Source organism: Heptranchias perlo, chromosome 3 (assembly GCF_035084215.1).
Source record: "Heptranchias perlo isolate sHepPer1 chromosome 3, sHepPer1.hap1, whole genome shotgun sequence".
In the NCBI taxonomy this organism is placed as follows: Eukaryota; Metazoa; Chordata; class Chondrichthyes; order Hexanchiformes; family Hexanchidae; genus Heptranchias; species Heptranchias perlo.
The window spans coordinates 101485335-101513107 of record NC_090327.1 but is presented as its reverse complement, the minus strand read 5'-3'; the positions used below and the strand labels follow the sequence as shown (position 1 = coordinate 101513107).

The 27773-nt window shown below is 46.5% G+C and overlaps 1 protein-coding gene across 2 annotated transcripts in view; it reads right to left on the bottom strand.

The window, feature by feature from the left end:
* Window positions 1-27773, bottom strand: part of stac (SH3 and cysteine rich domain) — a 154445-nt gene that overhangs the window by 92006 nt on the left and 34666 nt on the right. For both annotated transcript variants that reach the window (XM_067981301.1, XM_067981310.1), the window contains exon 2: window positions 1650-1923. In XM_067981301.1, the coding sequence (XP_067837402.1) occupies window positions 1650-1923 (274 nt within the window). The remainder of the gene's footprint in view (window positions 1-1649; window positions 1924-27773) is intronic.

Below are 27773 nucleotides of genomic sequence, written 5' to 3'. Positions count from 1 at the left end.
GAGCAAAGAGATTTGGGTATCCAAATACACAAATCATTTAAAACTAGTAGACAGGTACAAAAAACAATTAAAAAGTCTAATGGAATGTTAGCCTTTATCTCAAGGGGAAAACAAAAGGGATAAAGTTATGCTTCAGTTCTATAAAGCCTTGGGTCAGACGCCATCTGGAGTAATGTGTTCAGTTTTGGTCATTGCACCTCAGGAAGGATATATTGGACTTGGAGGGGGACAGCGCAGATTGACCAGAATGATACCAGGGCTTAGAGGGTTAAATTATGAGGACAGGTTGCATAAACTTGGCTTGTATTCCCTTGAGTACAGATGATTGAGGGGTGATCTGATCGAGGTGTTTAAAATGTTAAAACGATATGATAGTGTAGATGTAAAGAATCTATTTCCTCTGATGTGGAAATCAAGAATGAGGGGAAATAATCTTAATATTAGAAAGAAAGAAAGAAAGACTTGCATTTATATAGCGCTTTTCATGACCTCAGGACGTCCCAAAGCGCTTTACAGCCAATGAAGTATTTTTGAAGTGTAATCACTGTTGTAATGTAGGAAACGTGGCAGCCAATGGCGCACAGCAAGCTCCCATATACAGCAATTTGATAATGACCAGGTAATCTGTTTTAGTGATGTTGGTTGAGCTAGGCTATTGAGTGATATCAGGAAGCATTTTTTCACACAAAGGGTAGTAGAAATCTGAAACTCTCTCCCCCAAAAAGCTGTGAATGCTGAGACAATTGGAGCTTTCAAGACTGACATCGATAGATTTTTGTTGGGTAAGTGTATCAAGGGATATGGAACTATAAATGGAGTTGAGGTACAGATCAGCCATGGTGCAGCAGGCTCGAGGGGCTGAATGGTCTACTCCTGTTCCTAGGTTAAGGACGTTGTTTAGTACAGGAATTTCACTCGAACTGGGAGGGGTCAGATATAGTGAAAAGATTCATATTAACAATAATCTTATTAACCAGTGAGCAACAAAACTCACATAAAATACATATTTTTCAGCTCCTTTAGTAAAATATTTTCTTTTGGAAATGAGGTGATATTTCTTAAGGAATGCAACTTTCAGAGCTTAACTGCACCCAGTAACATTGTTTAGTGTCATCTTTAACTCGATTGTATCATTGCTGCACAAATTAATTTCACGAGCGAACATTTTCCTTTAAACTGCTGTACTAGGCTTTCATTTTTACATGTAACCAATATTCAGATGTTGAAACCACAGAGCTTGGGATTTAAAATCCTGGATGCCGTGCACAATGCCTCCCTTTAACATTGCAAACCTCAAGAGGAACAATACTGATCTAAACCTGCATGGTTTCTGAACCATTAGGGTGGTGTCCCCGAGAATACAGAGAAGGGCCCGACTCATTGAAGTGCTCCCATCGGTAAATATTGACTCATTTAATATTCTTACAATGCTGCTTTGGTATTATCAGCACTTGCATTAGAACGTTTATTCTTTCATTGTCTACGAAAATGGTTACATTCAACGCAGTAGAATACTGCATTGAAGGATGGATAATACCTGCTAATAACAGTTCATCAATACCAGAGGTTCATCTCTATAATCATAAAGATTATCAATATGCCTGCACACTTCATTGCACAAGACACTAACAGAAGAAGGAACTGCTTACCAACAATCATGTGGTTGCAGGTATCGCAGAAGGTTGGTTTCTTAAAGATGTATTCCAGGAAGGAATGTGTCCTGTTCTCAGGCTGCCTCTGGGTTTTGGTTGGGGTGGACGTTTGACTTTCTGAGACTGGGAGCTGTCCAGTGCTGGAACTGACTCCAGGCAGCAGCTCCACCTGCAGTTTTGTCTCACTGCTCGTTCGTTGGAAGAAGTTCTCCGCACTTTTACTCCTCAGCCCTTTTGTCTTGAATGACAGTGAACGCTTTAGCTTCTGCAGCTGTAATTGAATAGAAATGGTGTTTAAGTAGATGAGAGACATGACGAGGCTGTGGAGATGTCTAGCTGTGGTTGTGTTGAGTCCCAGAACTCTAACTTTGTGTCTGAGAGAGGATGTAGGGTTACTTTAGCTGAGTTACTTTTGAAACTGTATCCTTGGAAAATACTGTAGAGATCAGATTTCTGGCCTTTCATTGTTCGGATGCAATTAATATAGTGCTGCCAAGGGCCTAGCGTACAGACAGACAAATATTGTTTGTAGTTGCTTAAAAAAATTCTCAGCACTTTTCTCTCCTACCCTCTTGAAGGTATTTGCTACAAGTGCCTGTTACCCTCTGATGCCTTGTTCAAAGGTTCTTATTTATGTGTAAGCCTAAATGGTGAGTGGTGACAGGATATTCAGGGATGAAGGGCATCACTTCTAAGCCAGATTCTGTTGCCACCCGATGTCTACAAACCTGAACTTTCAGCAGGGGTCACTGGGCAACTAAAAGGAATCGTAGAATCAGAGAAGGTTACAGCATGTAAGGAGGCCATTCGGCCCATCGAGTCCGCGCTGGCTTTATGCATGAGCAATCCAGCTAGTCCCACTGCCCTGCCCTATCCCCACAGCGCTGCACATTTTTTCCGTTTCAAGTACTTATCCAGTTCCCCTTTGAAGGCCATGATTGAATCTGCCTCCACCAACTCCTCGGGCAGTGCATTCCAGATCATAACCACTTGCTGTGTAAAAATGTTTTTCCTTATATCACCTTTGGTTCTTTTGCCAATCACCTTAAATCTATGCCCTCAGGTTCTTGACTTTTCTGCCAATGGGAACAGTTTCTCTCTATCTACTCTGTCTGGACCCTTCATGATTTTGAATACCTCTATCAAATCTCTGCTCAAACTTCTCTGTTCCAAGGAGAACGATCCCAGCTTCTCCAGTCTATCCACATAATTTAAGTTCCTCATCCCTGGAATCATTCTAGTAAATCTCTTCTGCACCCTCTCTAATACCTTCACATCCTTCCTAAAGTGCAGTGCCCAGAACTGGACACAATTCTCCAATTGTGGCTGAACCAGTGTTTTATAAAGGTTCATCATGACTTCCTTGCTTTTGTACACTATGCCTCTATTTATAAAGCCCAGGACCCCTTATGCTTTTTTAACCACTTTCTCAACCTGCCCTGCCACCTTCAACGATTTATGCACATATACCCCCAGATCCCTTTGTTCCTCTACCCCTTTTAGAATTGTGCCCTCTAGTTTATATTGCCTCTCTTCGTTCTTCCTACCAAAATGCATCACCTCGCATTTTTCCGTGTTAAACTTCATCTGCCATGTGTCCGCCCATGCCACCAGAGTATCTATATCGTCTTGAAGTCTATCACTACCCTCCTCACTGTTTACTACCCTTCCAAGTTTTGTGTCATCTGCAAATTTTGGAATTGTTCCCCATACTCCCAAGTCCAAGTCATTAATATATATCAAGAAAAGCAGTGGTCCCAGCACGACCCCCGAGGAACACCATTGTACACCTCCCTCCAGTCCGAAAAACAACCTTTCACCACTACTCTCTGTTTCCTGTCATTTAGCCAATTCTGTATCCATGTTGCTACTGCCCCATTTATTCCATGGGCCGCAATCTTAATAGCAAGCCTACCATGTGGCACTTTATCAAAAGCTTTTTGAAAATCCATATACACCATATCAACTGCATTGCCCTCATCTACCCTCTCTGTTACCTCATCAAAACACTCCATCAAGTTGGTTAAACACGATTTGCCTTTAACAAATCCGTGCTGGCTTTCCCTAATCAATCCACACTCATCCAAGTGACTGTTAATTCTGTCCCGGATTATCGTTTCTAAAAGTTTCCCCACCACCGAGGTTAAACTGGCTGGCCTATGGTTGCTGGGTTTATCTTTACACCCTTCTTTCATCAAGGGTGTAATATTTGCAATTCTCCTGTCCTCTGGCACCACGACCATATCTACGGAATGTTTGGAAGGTTATGGCCAGTACCTCCGCAATTTTCACCCTTATTCTCCTCTGCAACCTAGGGTGCATCCCATCAGGACCAGGTGACTTATCTATTTTAAGTACAGCTAGCCTTTCTAGTACCTCTTCTTTCTCAATTTTTAGCCCATCCAGTATCTTAACTACATCTTCCTTTACCGAGACTCTGGCAGCATCTTCTTCCTTGATAAAGACAGATGCAAAGTACTCATTTAGTACCTTGGCCATCCCCTCTGTCTCCATGAGCAGATCTTCTTTATGGTCCCTAATTGGCTCCTCCCCTCCTCTTACTACACATTTACTGTTAACATGTCTGTAGAAGACTTCTGGATTCCCTTTTATGTTGGCCGCCAGTCTATTCTTATACTCTCTTTTGCCCCTCTTATTTCCTTTTTCACTTCCCCTCTGAACTTTCTATATTCTGCCTGCTTCTCACTTGTGTTAGCAACCCGACACCTGTCACACGCCCCTTTTTTCCACTTCATCTTACTCACTATCTCCTTTGTCATCCAGGGAGCTCTGGCTTTAGTTGCCCTACCTTTTTCCCTTGTTGGAATGTACCCTGTCTGTACCCAAATCATCTCCTCTTTAAAGGCCGCCCACTGTTCAATTACAATTTTGACTGCCAATCTTTGATTCCAATTTACCAGGGCCCGATCTGTTCTCATCCCACTGAAATTGGCCCTCCTCCAATTGAGTATTTTTACTTTAGAGTGCTCAGAGTCGTTTTCCATAGCTATTCTAAACTTTATGATACTATGGTCACTGCTCCCCAAATACTCTCCCACTGACACTTGCTCCACTTGGCCCGCCTCATTCCCTAGAACCAAGTCCAGCGATGCCTCCTTCCTCACTGGGCCAGAAACATACTGGTCAAAAAAGTTATCCTGAACACATTTCAAAAATTCCTCCCCTTCTTTGCCCCTTATATTATTGTTATCCCAGTCTATATTAGGATAGTTGAAATCTCCCGTTATCACTACTCTATGGCTTTTGCACCTCTCTGTAATTTCCTTGCAAATTTGCTCCTCTATATCCTTCCCACTAGTTGGTGGCCTGTAGAATACACCCAGTAGTGTTTTTTTTATTCGTTCATGGGATGTGGGCGTCGCTGGCGAGGCCAGCATTTATTGCCCATCCCTAATTGCCCTTGAGAAGGTGGTGGTGAGCCACCTTCTTGAACCGCTGCAGTCCGTGTGGTGAAAGTTCTCCCACAGTGCTGTTAGGAAGGGAGTTCCAGGATTTTGACCCAGCGACGATGAAGGAACGGCGATATATTTCCAAGTCAGGATGGTGTGTGACTTGGAGGGGAATGTGCAGGTGGTGTTGTTCCCATGTGCCTGCTGCTCTTGTCCTTCTAGGTGGTAGAGGTCGCGGGTTTGGGAGGAGCTGTCGAAGAAGCCTTGGCGAGTTGCTGCAGTGCATCCTGTGGATGGTACACACTGCAGCCACTGTGCGCCAGTGGTGAAGGGAGTGAATGTTTAGGGTGGTGGATGGGGTGCCAATCAAACCGGGCTGCTTTGTCCTGGATGGTTTCGAGCTTCTTGAGTGTTGTTGGAGCTGCACTCATCCAAGCAAGTGGAGAGTATTCCATCACACTCCTGACTTGTACCTTGTAGATGGTGGAAAGGCTTTGGGGAGTCCGGAGATGAGTCACTCGCCGCAGAATACCCAGCCTCTGACCTGCTCTCATAGCCACAGTACTTATATGGCTGGTCCAGTTAAGTTTCTGGTCAATGGTGACCCCCAGGATGTTGATGGTGGGGGATTCGGCGATGGTAATGCCATTGAATGTCAAGGGGAGGTGGTTAGACTCTCTCTTGTTGGAGATGATCATTGCCTGGCACTTATCGGGCGCGAATGTTACTTGCCACTTATCAGCCCAAGCCTGGATGTTGTCCAGGTCTTGCTGCATGCGGGCTCGGACTGCTTCATTATTTGAGGGGTTGCGAATGGAACTGAACACTGTGCAATCATCAGCGAACATCCACATTTCTGACCTTATGATGGAGGGATGGTCATTGATGAAGCAGCTGAAGATCGTTAGGCCTAGGACACTGCCCTGAGGAACTCCTGCAGCAATGCCCTGGGGCTGAGATGATTGGCCTCCAACAACCACTACCATCTTCCTTTGTGCTAGGTATGACTCCAGCCACTGGAGAGTTTTCGCCCTGATTCCCATTGACTTCAATTTTACTAGGGCTTTTTGGTGCCACACTCGGTCAAATGCTGCCTTAAGGTCAAGGGCAGTCACCCTCACCTCACCTCTGGAATTCAGCTCTTCTGTCCATGTTTGGACTAAGGCTGTAATGACGTCTGGAGCCGAGTGGTCCTGGTGGAACCCAAACTGAGCATCAGTGAGCAGGTTATTGGTGAGTAAGTGCCGCTTGATAGCACTGTCGACGACACCTTCCATCACTTTGCTGCTGATTGAGAGTAGACTGATGGGGCGGTAATTGGCCGGATTGGATTTGTCCTGCTTTTTGTGGACAGGACATACCTGGGCAATTTTCCACATCGTCGGGTAGATGCCAGTGTTGTAGCTGTACTGGAACAGCTTGGCTAGAGGCGCAACTAGTTCTGGAGCACAAGTCTTCAGCACTACAGCTGGGATGTTGTCGGGGCCCATAGCCTTTGTTGTATCCAGTGCACTCAGCCGTTTCTTGATATCACGTGGAGTGAATCGAATTGGCTGAAGACTGGCTTCCATGATGGTGGGGATATCGGGAGGAGGCCGAGATGGATCATCCACTCGGCACTTCTGGCTGAAGATGGTTGCAAACGCTTCAGCCTTGCCTTTTGCACTCATGTGCTGGACTCCGCCATTATTGAGGATGGGGATGTTTGCAGAGCCTCCTCCTCCCGTTAGTTGTTTAATTATCCACCACCATTCATGGCACCTCTATTGTTCCTTAACACTAGCTAAACAGATTCTGACTTTGACCCCTCCAGGACATCCTCTCTCTCCAGCACTGCAATATTCTCCTTAATCAATACTCCCACCCCCCTCCTTTCTTTCCTTCCCTATCTTTCCTGAACACCTTGTATCCAGGAATATTTAGTACCCAATCCTGCCCTTTTTTGAGCCAGGTCTCCGTTATCGCCATGACATCATATTCCCATGTGGCTAATTGTGCCTGCAGCTCACCAACCTCGTTTACCACGCTTTGTGTGTTTACACACATGCACCGCAAACCTGTCTTAGACTTTCTTGTATTCTCTCTTGGTCTGACCCCATCTAATACCTTATTATTTTTTACTCTAGGGCTATCCTTCCCTCCTGATGCTTCGTGCCCCTTGTTTCTCCTTTCCAATGCTACATCCTGGTGCCCATCCACCTGCGAAATTAGTTTAAAACCCCCCACCCCTCCACAGTACTAGCAAACCTCCCCACGAGGACATTGGTCCCAGTTCCTTTGAGGTGCAACCCGTCCAGCCTGTACAAGTCCCACCTCCCCCAGAACTGGTCCCAATGCCCCAGGAATCTAAAGCCCTCCCTCCTGCACCATCTCTCCAGCCACGCATTCATCTGCTCTATCCTCCTATTTCTATACTCGCTGGTGCGTGGCACCGGGAGTAATCCGGAGATTACTACCTTTGAGGTCGTGCTTCTTAATCTCTTTCCTAACTCCTTAAACTCTGCCTGCAGGACCTCACCCCTCTTCCTGCCTATGTCATTGGTATCGATATGGACCACAACCTCTGGCTGTTCACCCGCCCCCTCCAGAATGTTCTGCAGCTGTTCAGTGATATCCTTGACCCTGGCACCAGGGAGGCAACATACCATCCTAGATTCATGTCTGCGGCCGCAGAAATGCCCCTATCACTATTGCTCCTGTGACCTTTCTCCTCCCCCCCGTACAGCCGAGCCACCCATGGTGCTATGGTCTTGGCTCTGGCTGCACTATGCAGAGGAACCCTCTCTCTCACCAGCATTCAGAACTGAACACTGGTTAGAGAGTGAGATGCACTCAGGGGACTCCTGCACTACCTGCCTGGTCCTCCTGGTCTGGCGGTCACCCAGTCCCTCTCTGACTGCACTGTCTTAAGCTATGGGGTAACCAACTCCTGAAACGTGCTATTCACGTAGATCTCAACCTCGTGGATGCACTGTAGTGACGCCAGCTCAAGCTCCAAGACCTGGAGCTTGAGCTCTTCCAGCTGACAACACTTCCTGCACCTGTAGTTGTCCAGGACACGGGAAGCGTACTGGAGTTCCCACATGGCACAGGATGTGCATTCGACAGGTGTGAGCTGCCCTGCCATGCCTCGATTTATTAGATTAACTAAACTTAACAAAAATAAACTAAAGACTTAAAAAAAAAGACACTCACCAGAAAAAGAAAACCTCACCAGCTAGCAGCTAATCAGCTCCTTCCCTTATGCTGATGTCACTCTTGACTTTCTTACCTCGCTCCTTCAAGCCCTGAACTCTTTACCCTCCGACGCTCCACCTCCGATTCCCAACAAGTCCACTCCTTACTTCAGGCACACCGAGGCCTACTCCCCGGGCCGCACTCTTTACCTAGTCTGGTGCTCTGTGCTCCACCCCCAATTCCCAACAAGTCCACTCCTTACCTCAGGCGCTCTGATCGATGCCTACTCCCCGGGCCTCACTCTTTACCTAGTCTGGTGCTCTGTGCTCCACCCCCAATTCCCAACAAGTCCACTCCTTACCTCAGGCGCTCTGATCGATGCCTACTCCCCGGGCCTCACTCTTTACCTAGTCTGGTGCTCTGTGCTCCACTCCCGACTCCGAACAGGTCCACTCCTTACCTCAGGCGCTCTGATCGATGCCTACTCCCCGGGCCTTGCTCTTTATCTTCTCTGGCTCTCCGACACTGCGCCCCCGATTTCGAACAGGTCTGTTCCTTACCTCAGGCACTCCAGTCAACATTCCCCTCCCCAAACCAAACCCACTGAAGGCCAACTATAATACCGCTTTCTCTGGCTCAGCTAAGATTGGCTTCTTACTTTTGGGTTTTCATTCAGATGTTTTTCTCGTGTTCAGCACCACAGATCATTCCTGTAAGTGAGGCATCATTACCTAGTTTACAGGAGATATCTATTCCTCCTCAAATATAGAAAATAATAAACACAGTGATCCTGCACTAATACCTTTCGTAAAATGGGTGCTGAGATAGTGTGCCCCTTATCAATAACTAAATGTGGAGTTATTGCCTAATTTCTCACGGAGTCTCCTGACTCTTTCTTCATGGCCTTGAAGAACTGGTGATCTGGGAGCACACCCCTTGAGATGCTCCTCTGGTCCCCAAGGAGGTCTCATCAGGAACAATGGAAATCAAAAATGTATCTCTCAAAATCATATAAAACAGCTAACCATACATGCACTTAAGGATGCAGAAAACGTCAGCAGCTCTCAAGACTACCCCCTGGACTGTCAGTAGTTTCCAACTAATCAATGTTTGATACAAATCCATTTACAACCCATTTGTAAAATCCCACTTGAAATAATTGACCATTCTCCTGAACAAAGCAACGAAAGGTTGCAACTGAAACATTAGATGCTTAATAGCTTCCTGACTCATCTGATAGACAGTTAGGCCCCGATATTTACGGGGAGGTGGGAGGTTGAGGGGGAGCGCGGCATTTAATGGCAGGACCTGATTATTATCTTTTTCTTCTGTTTCCTGCCAGGTAGCCGGCCAAATTGACTAGTTGGTCGACTGCAGGGTGGGAAAATCAGTGGCAAGAGGCCCTTGGGGATGGTTTCCAGCAATCAGATGCAAGATTAGGTCGGGACTTGGGGGTGGAGGAAGGTCGCTGATCGTGGGAGTGAGGGAGCTGGAGATCGGGGATTGGGGGGGCGATCACCGATCGTGGGGGGGGTGGAGACAGAGGCCACGATCGGCAGAGGGAAGCCTGAAAGCCTCCTTGAGGGGCTCGGGCAGCACTCCAGATCTGTGGACAGTACTCTAAGTGTGGTCTAACCAAGGTTCTATATAAGTTTGTCGTAACTTCTCTACTATTGTATTCTATTTCTCTAGAAAAGAACCCCAGTGCCTTGTTTGCACTTTTTATGGCTTTGTAAACCTGCGTTGCTACTTTTAATGATCTGTATCCCTAGATCCCATTTAGACTCTTATTTTCCAAGGAGTAGGTGGTCTCCTTATTCCTCCTACCAAAACGTACCACGTCACACTTATCCATATTGAAATTCATTTGCCGTTTACAAGTCTGTAAATGTCTGCTTGTATTTTGTCTCAGTCTTCCCCAGTATTAGTTACACCACCAATTTGATGTCATCCACAAATTTTGATATTGCACTTACGATTCCAGAATCCAAATCATTTATGCAAATGGTGAACAACAGTGGTCCCAGAATGGATCCCAGCGGAACACCACTTCCCACCTTCCGCCACCTTTAACCCCTACTCTCTGTTTTCTGTTTTGTAGCCAATTTCCTATCCATTCTGCTATTTGTCACCTGACTCCACATGCTCTGACTTTAGTCATGAGTCTACTATGCACTACCTTATCGAAGGCCTTTTGAAAGTCCATGTATCCATTGCATTACCCTTGTCTACTCTTTCTGTTACTTCTTCAAAGAATTCAATAAGGTTGGTCAAGCATGACTTTCCCTTTTGAAATCCCTGCTGACTATTCTTTATAATATTTTAGGTTTCTAGATTTTTTAAATTATATCTAGACTAATTACTCCAATATCTTTCTCAACACCGATGTTAAGCTAACTGGCCTATAATTCCCTGGATTTGTTCTATCTTCCTTTTAAATATAGGAATAACATTAGCTGTCCGCCAGTCCTCTGGCACTATTCCCTTTTCTACTGAATTTATATATAAAGAAGCTAAGGAAGAGACAGTAGAGGCACTAGTATGTATATATAAAGATATATATATATATATATATATACATACATACTCGTGCCTCTACTGTCTCTTCCTTAGCTTCTTTTAATATGCGCGAATGCAATCCATCCGGACCAGAGGTTTTATCTTCTCTAAGTTTGTCTAGTTTATCAATTATCTCCCTCCTATCTATCTTAAATGCTTAGCGTGCATTTCCTGTACACATTAACTTTACTTCCTGTGTTACGACTCTATTTCCATTGTATCATACCTGGGTATTACTTTAACTGACAAAATAATGCACCATTATACTTAGCTTTAAGTCCTCTCAAAACTACTGCTGTGCCTCAAAGCTGAGTCTCTCACATCGATTCCTCTAGGTGGGACTACAGACCAGTTTTAATAATTTAACTTTTAAATGTTATGAAAAGTAATTTTCACAAATTTAACTATTACAACATACTTATTTTGCTGTCTGCCTCAGGCCTCTTTTCCTTCAGTTGCTTCTGCTGGGCTCCCTGAGACTTCCTGGTGCTTCATAACTCCATAGGCCATCCTGGCTTGCCCCTGCCTCTTTGGTTATTTTAATATTTTCTTTGGCTATCCCCCTCAACCTTGCCATCTCACATGTCCTCTCATATTCTCATCGTCTCAATCACAGACAAGGCCATCTTTGATCACTTCCTTGTATCCCTCACCACTCTCATCCACTTTGGTAGGAAGAATAGAACAGCAGAATATTTTTTAAAAGGTGAGAGACTAAGAAATGTAGGTAGTCAGAGGGATTTGGGTGTCCTTATATGCGAATCACAGAAAGTTAACATGCGGGTACAGCAAACAATTAGGAAGGCAAATGGTATGTCAACCTTTATTGCAAGGGAGTTGGAGTATAAGAGTAAGGAGGTCTTGCTGCAATTATATAGGGCTCTGGTGAGACCACACCTGGAGTACTGTGTACAGTTTTGGTCTCCTTACCTGAGGAAGGATATACTTGCCTTAGAAGGGATGCAATGAAGGTTCACTAGATTGATTCCTGGGATGAGAGGGTTGTTCTATGAGAAGAGATTGAGTAGAATGGGCCTATACTCTCTGGCGTTTAGAAGAATGAGAGGCGATTTCATTGAAACCCTCATAAAATTCTTAGAGGGCTTGACAGGGTAAATGCTGAGAGGCTGTTTCCCCTGGCTCCCACCCTGGTCGTTCCCCACAGTGCGGTCTCCATCTTTGCTCCTTTAAGTCCAAGGGGCGCAGACTTGAAAAGTTTATGGAGCACAACTGGTTTAGCCACTCCTTGCCAGATCTGGCTGGACCACATCAAGCACAATCGGGCCCTACTCTCACTACTCCAGGATCATCCTGGAATGCAAAGATAACCCCCAGCTTCTTTACTCCACTACCACTTAACACCTCTCCCCTGCCCCTTCCATCCTCACCTCCATAAACTGCGAGGAGCTCATGGACTTCTTTGTTACCAAGATTGAGACCATCCATTCAGCTGCCCCTGCCACATCCCTCCCTTCCTCTTGCCCACCAAGCCAAGGTTCCCCCTGCCCTAGTTCTGAACTCATATCTTTCTCTAGTTTCTCTCCTATCTCTTCTCATGCCCTTTCTAAGCTCATGTTGTCCATGAGACCTACCTCCTGCTCTCTTGACCCTATTCCCACTAAACTGCTGACCACCCTTCCTGGCCCCCATGCTGGCTGATATTGTAAAGGTTCCCCCTCCTCAGGTACTGCCACCCTCCCTTTCAAATTTGCCATCATCAACTCCTTCCTCAAAAATCCCACCCTTCACCCCTCTGTCCTTGCAAACTCCGCCCAATCTCCAAAGGTTTTGAACATGTTGTCGTCTCCCAAATCCATGCCCATCTTTCCCGCAACGCCATGTTTGAAACTCTCCAATCAGGTTTCCTCCCCTGCCACAGCAATGAAACAGGCCTAATCAAAGTCACAAATGACATCCTCTATGACTGTAACTGAGGTGCACTATCCCTCCTCATCCTTCTCGGCCTCTCTGCAGCCTTTGACATGGTTGACCACACCATCCTCCACCAATGCCTTGTCTGATTCCACTATTCAGTCTTGGCAGAGAATCTCCTGCTATGGTTTCTCTTCCTGCTCCCGCACCATTGCCTCTCGTGTCCCTTAAGCATCTATCCATGGCCCCCTGTTATTTCTATCTACATGCTGCCCCTCAGCGTCATCATCTGAAGACATGATGTCAGGTTCTACGTATACGCTGATGACATCCAGCTCTACCGCATCACCAATCAACACCTCCACTGCCTCTGTGTTAGCACACTGCTTGTCCGACATCCAGTCCTGGATGAACTGCAATTTCTTCCAACTAAACACTGGGAAGACTGACGCCATTGTCTTCGGCCCCCGCCACAAACGCCGTTCCCTTGCTACCGATTTCATCCCCCTCCCTGGCCACTGTCTCAGGCTGAACCAGACTGTTCACAACCTCAATGTCCTATTTGACATTGAGTTGAACTTCCGACACCATATCCGCTCCATCACCAAGACCGCCTATTTCCAATTCGGTAGCATTGCCCATCTGCACCCCTGCCTCACCTTATCTGCTGCTAAAAGCCCTCATCCATGCTTTTGTTACGGTCAGACTTGATTATTCCAATGCTCTCCTGGCCGGCCTCCCTTCTTCCACCCTCCATAAACTTGACCGCATCCAAAACTCTGCTGCTTGTATTCTAACCCGCACCAAGTCCAGTTCAGCCATCAGCCCTGTGCTCACTGACCTGTATTGTCTCTCGGTCCACCAACACCTCAATTTTAAAATTCTCATCCTCATGTTCAAATCCCTCTATGACCTCGCCCCTCCCTATGTCTGTAACCTCCTCCAGGTCTACAACCCTCCAAGAACTCTGCATTCCTCAAATTTGAACTCATGCATCCCCCATCATTCCATTACCCCACCATTGGTGGCCGTGCCTTCAGCTGATAGGTACTTAGCTCTGGAATTCCAACCTTAAACTTCTCCGTCTCTCCACCTCTCTCTCCTCCTTAAAACTTATCTGTTTGACCAAACTTTCAGTCACCTGTCCTAATATCTCCTCCTTTGACTCAGTGCCAATTTTTGTCTTATTACGCTCCAATGAAGCACCTTGGGACGTCTTCCTATGTTAAAAGTGCTATATAAATGCAAGTTGTTGATGTTGTTATGACTGGGGACTAGGGGAGGGGGGGGGTCGTGTGATTAGGGCTCCGGGCGGGGGAGAGTGAAAATGGACTGGGAGTTGGGGGAGAGGAGAATGGAGAGAGGGAGAATGGGGTTCGGGAGAGAGACTGGAGACTGAGGGGGGTCAGGGAGTTTGGTGCTCAAGTGGGGAGGGCGGAAAGGGAGACTGGGGAATGGGATGGAGGTGGGTCCCCACATTTCCCGTAGAGCCAGGAGCAGCAGCAGCAGCAATGGGAGCAGTGCCATGAGAGGTTCGGGAAGCATTGGGGGGGGGGGGGGTGTTCCGAGAATACTGGAGAGGATGGTTCTGAGAAGACTGGGGTACATCCTGGGTTCTGGGATCAGTGGGAGAGGGATCAGTGGATCTGGGAGAATTAGGCAGTGAAGTCTCAGGGTCCGGGAGCACTGAGGGCGGTTCCGAGATTAGGGAGCACTGGGAATGCAGTCTAAGACTTTGTGAGTACTGCGATGACCCCGGATCTGGATGTGAAAGGAGGAAGCTTGAGGAGAAGGTTTTAGAGCATTGCAGGCAAGGCAGTATTCGGGATTGCTGGAATCTGGAAGATTTGACAGGGAAGCAAGTTCTAGCTGCCTTGTATGAATGGTGGGGGGGCTCAAGATGATATAACCCAAACTGCCAATGACCCCTTTCAAACCATCAGGCCCCAACTCCTCACCATGTTTCCAACCATCATCTTCCCTCCCCAACCTATCCACAGCCCCTGTTATGTCCTTAGGTACCCCCCCCCCCCGCCCCTGTCACTTTCTCCACTATCAGCCATTTCCTGTCTTTATGTTCCTGCCTTAAGGCATTTAAGTATGAATTATCTGCTTCTTAAAATTATGGATAGAAATCATAGGCTGGAAGATACACAATTTCCTGAAATGCTCTCCCAGGGTGTACCAGGAAAGCAGAAATACATAATTTACCCTTTAACGCACTATGAGTGAACTTGCCGACAAACAATCTTTAACAAACATAAATTTCCATAAACAAACAAAAATAACCTTAAAAATGCTCAAAAGCTCATTGTTTATACAGATTGTATGTTTAGATATAAAAAAATCCTTAAGCCTCAAAAATTGATCCTAGGATATATATTTAAACTCAATTTTCAGCAGTGATAAACAGCAATCCATTCTCTGTAAGCTATCTTTCTTTTCTAACAAAGAAACCATGATTACAGATGTTGCCTCTCAAATGTTGTCTGTCTGAGCAATTCATAACAGAAAACAGCATTTTGTCATCACTTGCCTGAAGTAAAGCTTTGACAATTCAATCACCAGTTTCTTTCAAAGTCTTTTGGAGAAAATAAAAAAAACCTCTCAAAACCTCACAGGATAAGATAATTCACCCTTCTACCTTCAACTCTTGTTGATACATAGATTGCATTCAGGGATATTCTGCAAATTGCACATGCTCAGAATGCAAGATTGAATCCTAGGAAATCCAGCAAACTATATACTTCAAATGCACAGTTGCAGTTGAAAGCTCTCTGTAGCTGTCGTGAGATAAAAATATTCAGTCGAAGCCTTGGCTTTCGAGATATGCTGAGGTCTTGAAATAGGCTTATGTGGAGCATAAACACCAGCACCGATGAGTTGGGTTGAATGGCCTGTTTCTGTGCTGTACATTCTATGTAAAAATGTTAATGAAGGCATCAAAAAACACAATAGCCATCATAATGAGTAAATTTAATCTTGTTATTGAGAAATATTTTTATTTTTTATTTTGTTTAAAATCTCATTTTGGATATTAGAAATTTCAGTTATTGAAGAAATGGTGGATGAAATTTTTTCAAAAACGTTTTGAGTGATTTGATTGATTCATCAACAAACTGCGATGGTGAAGGAAATCTTTTGACAGTGTGTGAAGCATTATAAATGGTTACATAGGGGTAGATGTTCGCTTTCACTGCCCGGGTGGTAATCAACCGCCCGTTATAGAACCTGCACAAAAAGAGGCAGATTCCATTAAGTCAGACGACCTGCCCTGCTAGATTATCACCCAGGCGGTGAAGATGAAAATCCATCCCATATGATTTTCAAATATTAATTGTTGACATCACAAGTGTGAATCAAAATGTGACAAGAAGAAGTAAGGTATTTGGGCAGGAAGCATGTACCGTATTAGAATTTTATTTTAATATATATAGATACATACACACAGTTGAAACAACATACATGCTATTAGCACGAGGCAATAAAGCTCATGGGCTAGAAATTCGGCTGTGTAGTGCCCATTGTTTTGGCACTATGCCACCTCCCGAAGGTCCAAAATGGTGTCCGGGATGCGCGTGCATGACATGCACTGTACGCCATCTTGGTAAAGGAGTTTGCGCAGGCGCAGATAACGAAAGCCGGCAGCGTGTAAAGTAAGGAGAATATGCATTAGATCAGTGTGTAGACACCATTTTGGTACTTAACACTGCAGCCAACGCACTGTCTTAACCACGACCAGCTAAACATGTCCTAGACGGCCTGGAGGGCCCCCCACGAGTGCTATTTAAAGGGACCATGCAGGATTTACAGGTTAGTTGCTGGATTATTGCTTCTGACTGCTGATGCATTTGTACCTGTTTTTGGTGATCTCCTTAACTTGAATACTAAGACTAGGGGACATAGCCTAACATTTAGGACTTTAAGGAGTGAAGTTAGGAAATGCTTTTACACGCAAAGGGTGAGAGAAGTTTGGAACGCTCTTCCGCAAATAGAAACATCGAAAACATAGAAAATAGGAGCAAGAGAAGGCCATTCGGCCCTTCGGGCTTGCTCCGCCATTCAAAATGATCATGGCTGATCGTCTAACTCAGTACTCTGTTCCCGCTTTTTCTCCATATCCCTTGATCCCTTTAGCATTAAGAAATATATCTATCTCCTTCTTGAATATGGAATTCCACAGGTTCACCACCCTCTGAGTGAAGAAATTTCTCCTCATCTCAGTTCTAAATGGCATTCCCCGTATCCTGAGACTGTGACCCCTGGTTCTGGAGTCCCCAGCCTTCGGGAACATCCCCCCTGCATCTAGTCTGTCTAGTCCTCTTAGAATTTTATATGTTTTGATGAGATCACCTCTCATTCTTGTAAACTCTAGTGAATATAGGCCTAGTCAACCCAATCTCTCCTCATACGTCAGTCTTGCCATCCCAGGAATCAGTCTGGTAAACCTTCGTTGCACTCCCTCCATGGCGAGGACATCCTTCCTCAGATAAGGAGACCAAAACTGCACACAATACTCCAGATGTGGTCTCACCAAGGCCCCGTACAACTGCAGTAAGACATCCCTGCTCCTGTATTCAAGTCCTCTTGCAATGAAGGCCAACATACCATTCACCTTCCTAACTGCTTGCTGCACCTGAATGCTCGCTTTCAGCGACTGGTGTACAAGGACACCCAGGTCTCGTTGCACCTCCCCTTTTCCCAATCTATCACCATTCAGATAATAATCTGCCTTTCTGTTTTTACAACCAAAGTGGATAACCACACATTTATCCATGTTATACTGCATCTGCCACGTTCTTGCCCACTCACCCAACTTGTCTAAATCACATTGGAGCCTCTTTGCATCCTCCTCACAGCTCACATTCCACCCTAGCTTTGTGTCGTCTGCAAACTTGGAAATGTTACATTTAGTTCCCTCATCCAAATCATTGATATATATTGTGAATAACTGGGGCCCAAGCACTGATCCCTGCGGTACCCCACTAGTCACTGCCTGCCACCCGGAAAAAGACCCGTTTATTCCTACTCTCTGTTTCTTGTCTGTCAACCAATTCCCAATCCATGCCAGTACATTCCCCCCAATTCCATGTGTTTTAATTTTGCACACTAACCTCTTGTGTGGGACCTTATCAAAAGCCTTCTGAAAATCCAAATACACCACATCCACTGGTTCTCCCCTATCTATTCTACTAGTTACATCCTCAAAAACTCCAGTAGATTTGTTAAGCATGATTTCCCTTTCATAAGCCCATGATGACTTTGTCCAATCCTGTTAATGCCTTCCAAGTGTTCTGTTATCACATCTTTTATCATAGACTCTAGCGTTTTCCCCACTACTGATGTTAGGCTGACTGGTCTGTAATTCCCTGTTTTTTCTCTCCCTCCTTTTTTTAATAGTGGGGTTACATTTGCCGCCCTCCAATCTGTAGGAACTGTTCCAGAGTGTATAGAATTTTGGAAGATGATCACCAATGCATCCACTATTTCCAGGGCCACTTCCTTTAGTACTCTGGGATGTAGATTATCAGGCCCTGGGGATTTGTCAGCCTTTAGCCCCATTAATTTCCCTAGCACTATTTTTCTACTAATACTGGTTTCCTTCAGTTCCTTCCTCTCACTAGACCCTTGGTTCCCTAATATTTCTGGGAGGTTATTTGTGTCCTCCTTTGTGAAGACAGAACCAAAATATGTGTTTAATTGTTCTGCCATTTCTTTGTTCCCTATTATAATTTCTCCCATTTCTGACTGTAAGGGACCTACATTTGTCTTCACCAATCTTTTTCTCTTGACATATTAGAGAAGCTTTTACAGTCAGTTTTTATGTTCCCTGCTAGTTTACTCTCATACTCTATTTTTCCCCTCTTAATCAATCTCTTTGTCCTCTTTTGCTGAATTCTGAACTGTTCCCAATCCTCAGGCTTGCCACTTTTTCTGGCAATTTTTTATGTCTCCTCTTTGGATCTAATACTATCCCTAATTTCTTTTGTAAGCACGGTTGAGCCACCTTTCCTGTTTTATTTTTGAGCCAGACAGGAATGAATAATTGTTGTAATTCCTGCGCACGTATTTTAAATATTAGCCATTGCCTATCCACCGTCATCCCTTTTAGTAAAGTTTCCCAATCTATCCTAGCCAACTCGCACCTCATACTTTCGTAATTTCCTTTATTTAGATTCAAGACCCTAGTTTCGGATTCAACTACTTCACTCTCCATCTTAAATGATGTGGAGATGCCGGTGATGGACTGGGGTTGACAATTGTAAACAATTTTACAACACCAAGTTATAGTCCAACAATTTTTATTTGAAATCTACAAGCTTTCGGAGGCTTCCTCCTTCCTCAGGTAAATGTTCAGGGATATGGGGCGAAGGCAGTTATATGGAGTTAGGTCACAGATCAGCCATGATCTCATTCAATGGTGGAACAGGCTCGAGTGGCTAAATGCCACTGCCACTTGTGGCCTTCTGTTAAGCACCACCTTCTCCTGCAAGAAAGCGGGATGTGTGTCAGTGAGTGTCCTGCAGGATGTTTGGGTGATGTGCCTGTCATGGTTGAATAGCTGCCAGTGTGTGTGACCTGTGAGTTGTGGGTGTGTGGCTTGCAACAGTGGTAATGTGTGAGGGTGAGAGGAAGCATCTGATTGGAAGAGTTGAATACTGATTGAAAGAGTTTGTTGGTATGTGGGTGATGGGGGTGTAGCGCGTGGTGCAGTGGATACGGCTAGTGGTGCAGTCGGTAGGAGATGCCACTTGACAGTTGACCTCATTCACCTTGACCACTCGTGTCAAAACATTGAACTTCTTCCTGCACTGCATCCATGTTCATGGTGCTATGCGTCTAGCATTGACTTCGTCCTCTACTGCCTCCCACTGCCTTGGGAGCTTATGTCTGGAGGGCCTTTTGCCTCCTGTGGATATAGGAGTCCTCTCCTGCTGTCCACCTCTTGCACCAAGGCATCTAGTGCATCATCAGAGAAGCTTAGTGCAGGCTCTCTCGCAGGCCCGATACAAACTCAGGTTTGGCGTGCAGATTGGAGGATGTGGGATTTAATAGTCCGCAACCTTTATTCAATGTTTTAACATAACTCAACAGTTTATAAACATAGGGATGGGACCTGCATCTGTGTTTTACGTGAGCAATGTCTGATCTCCCTTCATATTCCGAGTGGACCTGTTTCTTATTTTTTGCAAATAAGATGTGCAGGCTGCGTTTAAGAGGTGCAGCCTGCCTTGAAGAGGTGCGATCAACTCACCCGAGATTTGGGCCCCCCCGTGCTGGTGAGAAGTGGAGAGAATGGAGAGACGTATGCAGCTAGGGCTCCACACTGCGCATCAATCAGGTAACTGAAGTTGCAGCACCAATCTAACGTGCTGGCTGTGTCGATACCATCGGGTGCAGGCTAATCGTGCAGCGCGATGCCCGCGCCCAGATTCGGGGGTTCACTAATTTAACCCCCATGAGTCCAACACTAGCATTTTATATGTGGTCTCACCATCATGGCCTGTGTAAATCTGGTGTTTCCTTTTATAACCCAGCAGATCTCCCATGGCATTGCTTCAGGTGAGCCAGGAGTCATGCTGTTGCTAGGCGGGGGGGGGGGGGGGGGTGTTGGCCTGTGGAAATGGGGGAGTGCCGCACATTTTCACTGAGAGGTTGTTTGCAAGAGATCCCCAGGAATAGTGAAGATATTTTTGATTGGTTCCTGGAAAATAAACAAACAGTATTTTCCATAACCACTTCAGGTCGAGAAATAAACGTGTTCCCCTTATATACCACTGTTAATTATGTAAACAAATATCTGCATGTAATAAGGGTCAGCAGCTCTTTACCTTAAATTGTGCTCTCACTGCAGAGTCTCGTCAGCTGGGATCTCAGAGTGGGAATTCAAGCACGCGAACACTACATTTTGATCGGGTTAGTTTCCCCTTTCTCGTGTTACTAGCTGTTTCTGAGTCTGCCCATTTTTGATTTGTAGTTTTTGTACATAGTGATTGGTGGTTTTCATTTCTGATTGCTATTTCCTGATTGGGTGATGTTATCTTATGAAATTCAAGCCAATTAGGTGCAAGCGTGAAAAAGAACTGTATATCTTTAGTTGCTCACAACAATTACCGTTTTATAAGTATTCGCTGGTAAGGACCAGTTTTGTCCCTTAAATGTGGTTGCTCAGATTATTTTTGGAGCTGAGCTTTGTGACTCTTGTTTTAACATACTATTTTCTGTTAGTAAGGGAGTTTCTCTGCACATTCCAAATGACCGACTCTTTCTTTTTTTAAATATTGTTGGAAGGAATAAGCCAATCAACTGCAAGAATAAGCCAATCAACTGCTTAAAATAAATTTGCCGAGAATTAAGTATTACACATGAAGTGTGATGTAACAGACAGGAAACGTATGCATCAATACCATTTTCAATATATGACTTGCAGATGTCCCTTGCTCTCAGTAGATCTGAGGATATGCTACAAAGAACAAACAGGGAGATTCAGTTGAAAAGAGGGATAATTGGCCATATGCAAGAGTGACTTACTTTTATGAATCTGTCTTTTGGAATAAGCAAGGTTGTATAGCTTGGCTGCAGAATCGGTTTGTGTTTTTGATATAAATGTGACTCCTAATGTTGACAATTATGGATGTTTTATTACGGTTATGCATGAGTATGGTGTAGCTGAAGATTATGGTGTTCAATTCTCTCCACTAGGTGGTGATGTGGGGAATAGACCTAATTATGGGACTGCTCAATGGTACAGTGGTTGAACAATCAGGGAAGGTGCCGAGTATGAAGGAGGGCATGGTTGTGTTTGAATTGTGTGAGCAGGCTACAGGATATTGGTGTTTTCAGTTGGCAGGTGGCGGAGAGCGCACAGATATTGGCTGGGAAGGGGCTGTGGGATAGGCAACTGGTGAGGGAGGAGGATTATCAGCTGGACAGGTAGGTGGTGGGTCAGTGATAGAGGTGCAGAGTCAGATGACTGCAAAAGGATCCTGAAAGGGGAATGAGGAAATGAAATGCAGTGATAAACATACTGGGAGGTTCAGTCGCGGCTGAGAGACTTGGAGAGGTTGTAAATGTATAGTGAGATGGAGACTGGGAGAGGTTGTAAAAGGATAGTGAGATGGAGACTGGGAGAGGTTGTAAAAGGATAGTGAGATGGAGACTGGGAGAGGTTGTAAAAGGATAGTGAGATGGAGACTGGGAGAGGTTGTGAAAGGATAGTGAGATGGAGACTTGGAGAGGTTGTGAAAGGATAGTGAGATGGAGACTGGGAGAGGTTGTAAAAGGATAGTGAGATGGAGACTGGGAGAGGTTGTGAAAGGATAGTGAGATGGAGACTGGGAGAGGTTGTAAAAGGATAGTGAGATGGAGACTGGGAGAGGTTGTAAATGTATAGTGAGATGGAGACTGGGAGAGGTTGTGAAAGGATAGTGAGATGGAGACTGGGAGAGGTTGTAAATGTATAGTGAGATGGAGACTGGGAGAGGTTGTAAAAGGATAGTGAGATGGAGACTGGGAGAGGTTGTAAAAGGATAGTGAGATGGAGACTGGGAGAGGTTGTGAAAGGATAGTGAGATGGAGACTGGGAGAGGTTGTAAAAGGATAGTGAGATGGAGACTGGGAGAGGTTGTAAAAGGATAGTGAGATGGAGACTGGGAGAGGTTGTGAAAGGATAGTGAGATGGAGACTGGGAGAGGTTGTGAAAGGATAATGAGATGGAGACTGGGAGAGGTTGTGAAAGGATAGTGAGATGGAGACTGGGAGAGGTTGTAAAAGGATAGTGAGATGGAGACTTGGAGAGGTTGTGAAAGGATAGTGAGATGGAGACTGGGAGAGGTTGTAAAAGGATAGTGAGATGGAGACTGGGAGAGGTTAGAAAAGGATAGTGAGATGGAGACTGGGAGAGGTTGTGAAAGGATAGTGAGATGGAGACTGGGAGAGGTTGTGAAAGGATAATGAGATGGAGACTGGGAGAGGTTGTGAAAGGATAATGAGATGGAGACTGGGAGAGGTTGTAAAAGGATAGTGAGATGGAGACTTGGAGAGGTTGTGAAAGGATAATGAGATGGAGACTGGGAGAGGTTGTGAAAGGATAGTGAGATGGAGACTGGGAGAGGTTGTGAAAGGATAATGAGATGGAGACTGGGAGAGGTTGTAAAAGGATAGTGAGATAGAGACTGGGGCCTATGAAGAAAAACATTAATTAAGATAGTCATAGGAACAAAAAACAATTGGATAGTTAGGTTAGGTGCATCAGTGTGAAATATGTAACTTTTTAGGCTTATATTTTGTGAGAAACTTTACAGACATGGATATTTGAGTTTGTGAGAAAGAAAAATGGTGGAGGAAAGGGTTTCAAAAGTGATTTCATTGGTTTAGTTCTTCTAAATTTAAACAGATAAAAATGTGTGACAGAGTATGACACCAGCAGGACAGGAAATGTGTTCTTTGTTACCATTTTTAAGGATGTGCTGTTTTATATGATCTGGCTGGGCCACTTGAAGCGCCTATCGGGCCCTTCTCTCCTCTGCCAGAACAGCTCACTACTCCAGGATCATCCTGGAAGGCAAAGAGAACCTCCAACTTCATTTTTCCACCACCAACTGTCTCCTTAAACCCCTCTCCCCTGCCCCTTCCATCCTCCCCTCCAACAATGAGAGCAAAGAGCTCATGGACCTCTTTGTTAGTCGGATTGAGACCATCCATTCAGCTGCCTCTGCCACATCCCTCCCTTCCCTTTGCACACCAAGTCAACGTTCCCCCCTGCCCTAGCCCTTAACTTGCATCTTTCTCTAGTTTCTCTCCTATCTCCCCTCACACCCTCTCCGAGCTCATCTTGTCCATGAGACCCACCTCTTGCTCTCTTCACCCTGTTCCCACTACACTGCTGATCACCCAACTTCCCTCCCTGGCCCCCGTGCTGGCTAATATTGTAAATGGGTCCCTATCCTCAGGTACTGTCCCCCTCCCTTTCAAATCTGCCGTCATCATCCCCCTTCTCAAAAAACTCACCCTTCACCCCTCTGTCATTGCAAACTACCACCCCATCTCCAACCTCCCTCTCCTCTCCAAAGTCCTTGAACGTGTTGTTGCCTCCCAAGTACGTGCCCATCTTCTCCGCAACTCCATGTTTCAATCTTTCCAATCAATTTACGCACCTGCCACAGCTCTGAAACGACCCTAATCAAAGTTACAAATGACATCCTATGTAACTGTGTCCATGGGTGTGCAATCCCTCCTCATCTTTCTCGACCTCTCTGCAGCCTTTAACATGGTTGACCACACCATCCTCCTCCAACACCTCCATTGTCCAGCTGAGTGGGACTGCGCTCACCTGGTTGCATTCTTATCCATCCAGTCGTAGCCAGAGATTCACCTGCAATGGCTTCTCTTCCCATTGCCGCACTGATACCTCTGGAGCCCCCCCAAGGATCTATCCTAGGCCCCCTCCTATTTCTCATCTACATGCTGCCCCTCGGCGACATCATCCGAAGACATAACATCAGGTTGCACATGTACGCTGATGACACCCAGCTCTGCCTCACCACCACCTCTCTCGACCCCTCCACTACCTCTGTGTTGTCAGACTGCTTGTCCGACATCCAGTACTGGATGAGCTGAAATTTCCTCGAATTAAACATTGGGAAGACCGGAACCATTGTTTTTGACCCCCGTAAAAACCCTAGGTACCGATTCCACCCCACCCCCCCCCCCCCGCCACCAATGGCCACTGTCTCAGGCTGATACAGACTGTTCACAACATCTGCATTGTATTTGACCCTGAGCTGAGCTTCCAACCTCATATCCTCTCCATCATGAAGACCGCCTACTTCCACCTGCATAATATCGCCCATCTCTGCCCCTGCCTCAGATGCTTTTGATACCTCCAGACTTGATTATTCCAATGTTCTCCTGGCTGGCCTCCCATCTTCCACCCTCCGTAAACTTGAGCTCATCCAAACCTCTGCTGCCCATATTGTAACTCGCACAAATCCTGTTCACCCATCACCCCTGCGCTCGCTAACCTACATAGGCTTCCCGTCCACCAACGCCTCGATTTTAAAATTCTCATTCGTGTGTTCAAATCGTTCCATGGCCTTGACCCTCCCTACCTTTGTAACCTCCTCTAGCCCTACAACTCTCTGAGAAATCTGCGTTCCTCCAACTCTGGCCTCTTGTGCATCCCTTACTTCCTTCACCCCGCCATTGGCAGCCGTCTAGGCCCTAAGCTCTGGAAATGCATCCTTAAACCTCTCCGCCTCTCTCTCCTCCTTTAAGATGCTCTTTTAAACCTATCTCTTTGACCAATCTTTTGATTACCTGTCCTAATGTCTCCTTCCTTGGCTTGGTGTCAATTTTTGTCTGATTACGCTCCTGTGAAGCACCTTGGGACGTTTTACTACTTTAAAGGCGCTATATAAATGCAAGTTGTTGTTCTACAACAACTGGGGTGTTATGCCATGTCATGCACAAGGTATTATCAGGTCCATAGATTTACCGTAACTGAATCTGACATATTCAATTCGTACAATATGGTATTCAGAGATTTTTACCAATGCATTGAGGATCAAATTCTATTACTGACTATTTTTCATAAAAACCATAAATGAGTGGCCATAATCATTTTTATATATTCCCTTATCTGCGTGTTTCATTTTTATCTATTACCTTTTTTCATGCCTTGGATACTCAGGAAGATGATAGGCAACATATAGGAGATTGAAAGTAGGTATGTGGGGGGTGATTTTAGTCTGCCTACCACCCCATTCACATTGAAAAATGGGGCAGTAGGCAGACGAGATTTAAATAAAAATCTACCACTCACTGGATGCCTGAGGCCCATCCAACTCAATCTTTGAACAGGCCTCGAAATGGCGGCCAGCGCTCCTGCCCTCAAATTGCAGGTACCAATCGGTGGAGCATGTGTCTGCATGCTCTGCCCATTGGTACCGGACACAGAGTGGTCGAACCAGCCTGAAGGCCGCTCTGGAAACATTGCAACTTAAGTTTTCTAACTAATTTTTATGAGGCTATGCGTGCTCCTCCTGGCCTTAAAAAAATATTTCGGCCCGCTGCCGGACATTCCGTGCCTCTCTACAGGATTGCTCCCCCCCCCACCCCCCACCCCACCCCACCCCACCACACCACCATTTAAGTGCACACTTCGGACTCGGCTCTGCGGAAGAGCCACCGGATTCCACGCAACCCCAATCGGCAAGCTGTCTGCCAATGCTCAACCAGCAATGGAAGCTCACCGATATTATGCAGATGAGGCCTGACCATGAAAATGGGTTTGGCCTTCCGCTGGTGCCATCGGGTTGGCATAGCGGACGCTCCGCCCACCCGATTTGCACCACAGTTGAAAATCACCCCCCACCCCACCGTGGTGTTTAATTGTAGTAGGAAGGGGGGTAACTGTAGTGTTTAGCAGCAGTTATGAGGAGTGGTGCTGGATTTTTGTAACACTGGGGAGTAGCTCTGGTGTAGAGCAGCAATGTGTAGGCAGATCTGGGGTTAGGTAGCACTGGGTGGTGGGTTTTGGGATTTTGCTTATTGGTGTCTGGCAGAAGTGGGTGAGGAGAGTGCTAGGGTTTGGCAACAATAAAGGATGGGGAGGAAATATGCCACGATATAACAGAACTGAGGTGTGGGATCACTAGGTCTGTCAGCATGCAGGGTGTGGCAGAACTGGGGAGGGTGTTGAAATCTGTAACAGGGAGTAGGGTCTTTTGGTGTGCCATCATGGGGGACAATCCTGGTGTTTTGTACAACTCGAAGTTACTGGGTGTGGGTGTACTGAGGAGGGGGGTTTCCGGGTGTGGGTGTACTGAGGAGGGGGGTTGGCTGGGTGTGGGTGTACTGAGGAGGGGAGTTGCCGGGTGTGGGTGTACTGAGGAGGGGAGTTGTCGGGTGTGGGTGTACTGAGGAGGGGAGTTGTCGGGTGTGGGTGTACTGAGGAGGGGAGTTGCTGGGTGTGGGTGTACTGAGGAGGGGAGTTGCCGGGTGTGGGTGTACTGAGGAGGGGAGTTGCCGGGTGTGGGTGTACTGAGGAGGGGAGTTGCCGGGTGTGGGAGTACTGAGGAGGGGGGGTGTTGGCTGGGTGTGGGTGTACTGAGGAGGGGGGGGTTGGCTGGGTGTGGGTGTACTGAGGAGGGGGGGGTTGGCTGGGTGTGGGTGTACTGAGGAGGGGGGGTTGGCTGGGTGTGGGTGTACTGAGGAGGGGGGGGGTTGGCTGGGTGTGGGTGTACTGAGGAGGGGGGTTGCCAGGTGTGGGTGTACTGAGGAGGGGAGTTGCCAGGTGTGGGTGTACTGAGGAGGGGAGTTGCCAGGTGTGGGTGTACTGAGGAGGGGAGTTGCCAGGTGTGGGTGTACTGAGGAGGGGAGTTGCCGGGTGTGGGTGTACTGAGGAGGGGGGTTGCCGGGTGTGGGTGTACTGAGGAGGGGGGTTGGCTTGGTGTGGGTGTACTGAGGAGGGGGGTTGCCAGGTGTGGGTGTACTGAGGAGGGGAGTTGCCAGGTGTGGGTGTACTGAGGAGGGGAGTTGCCAGGTGTGGGTGTACTGAGGAGGGGAGTTGCCAGGTGTGGGTGTACTGAGGAGGGGAGTTGCCAGGTGTGGGTGTACTGAGGAGGGGAGTTGCCGGGTGTGGGTGTACTGAGGAGGGGGGTTGCCAGGTGTGGGTGTACTGAGGAGGGGAGTTGCCAGGTGTGGGTGTACTGAGGAGGGGAGTTGCCAGGTGTGGGTGTACTGAGGAGGGGAGTTGCCAGGTGTGGGTGTACTGAGGAGGGGAGTTGCCGGGTGTGGGTGTACTGAGGAGGGGGGTTGCCGGGTGTGGGTGTACTGAGGAGGGGGGTTGGCTTGGTGTGGGTGTACTGAGGAGGGGAGTTGCCGGGTGTGGGTGTACTGAGGAGGGGGGTTGGCTGGGTGTGGGTGTACTGAGGAGGGGGGTTGCCGGGTGTGGGTGTACTGAGGAGGGGAGTTGCCAGGTGTGGGTGTACTGAGGAGGGGAGTTTCCGGGTGTGGGTGTACTGAGGAGGGGAGTTGCCGGGTGTGGGTGTACTGAGGAGGGGAGTTGCCGGGTGTGGGTGTACTGAGGAGGGGGGTTGGC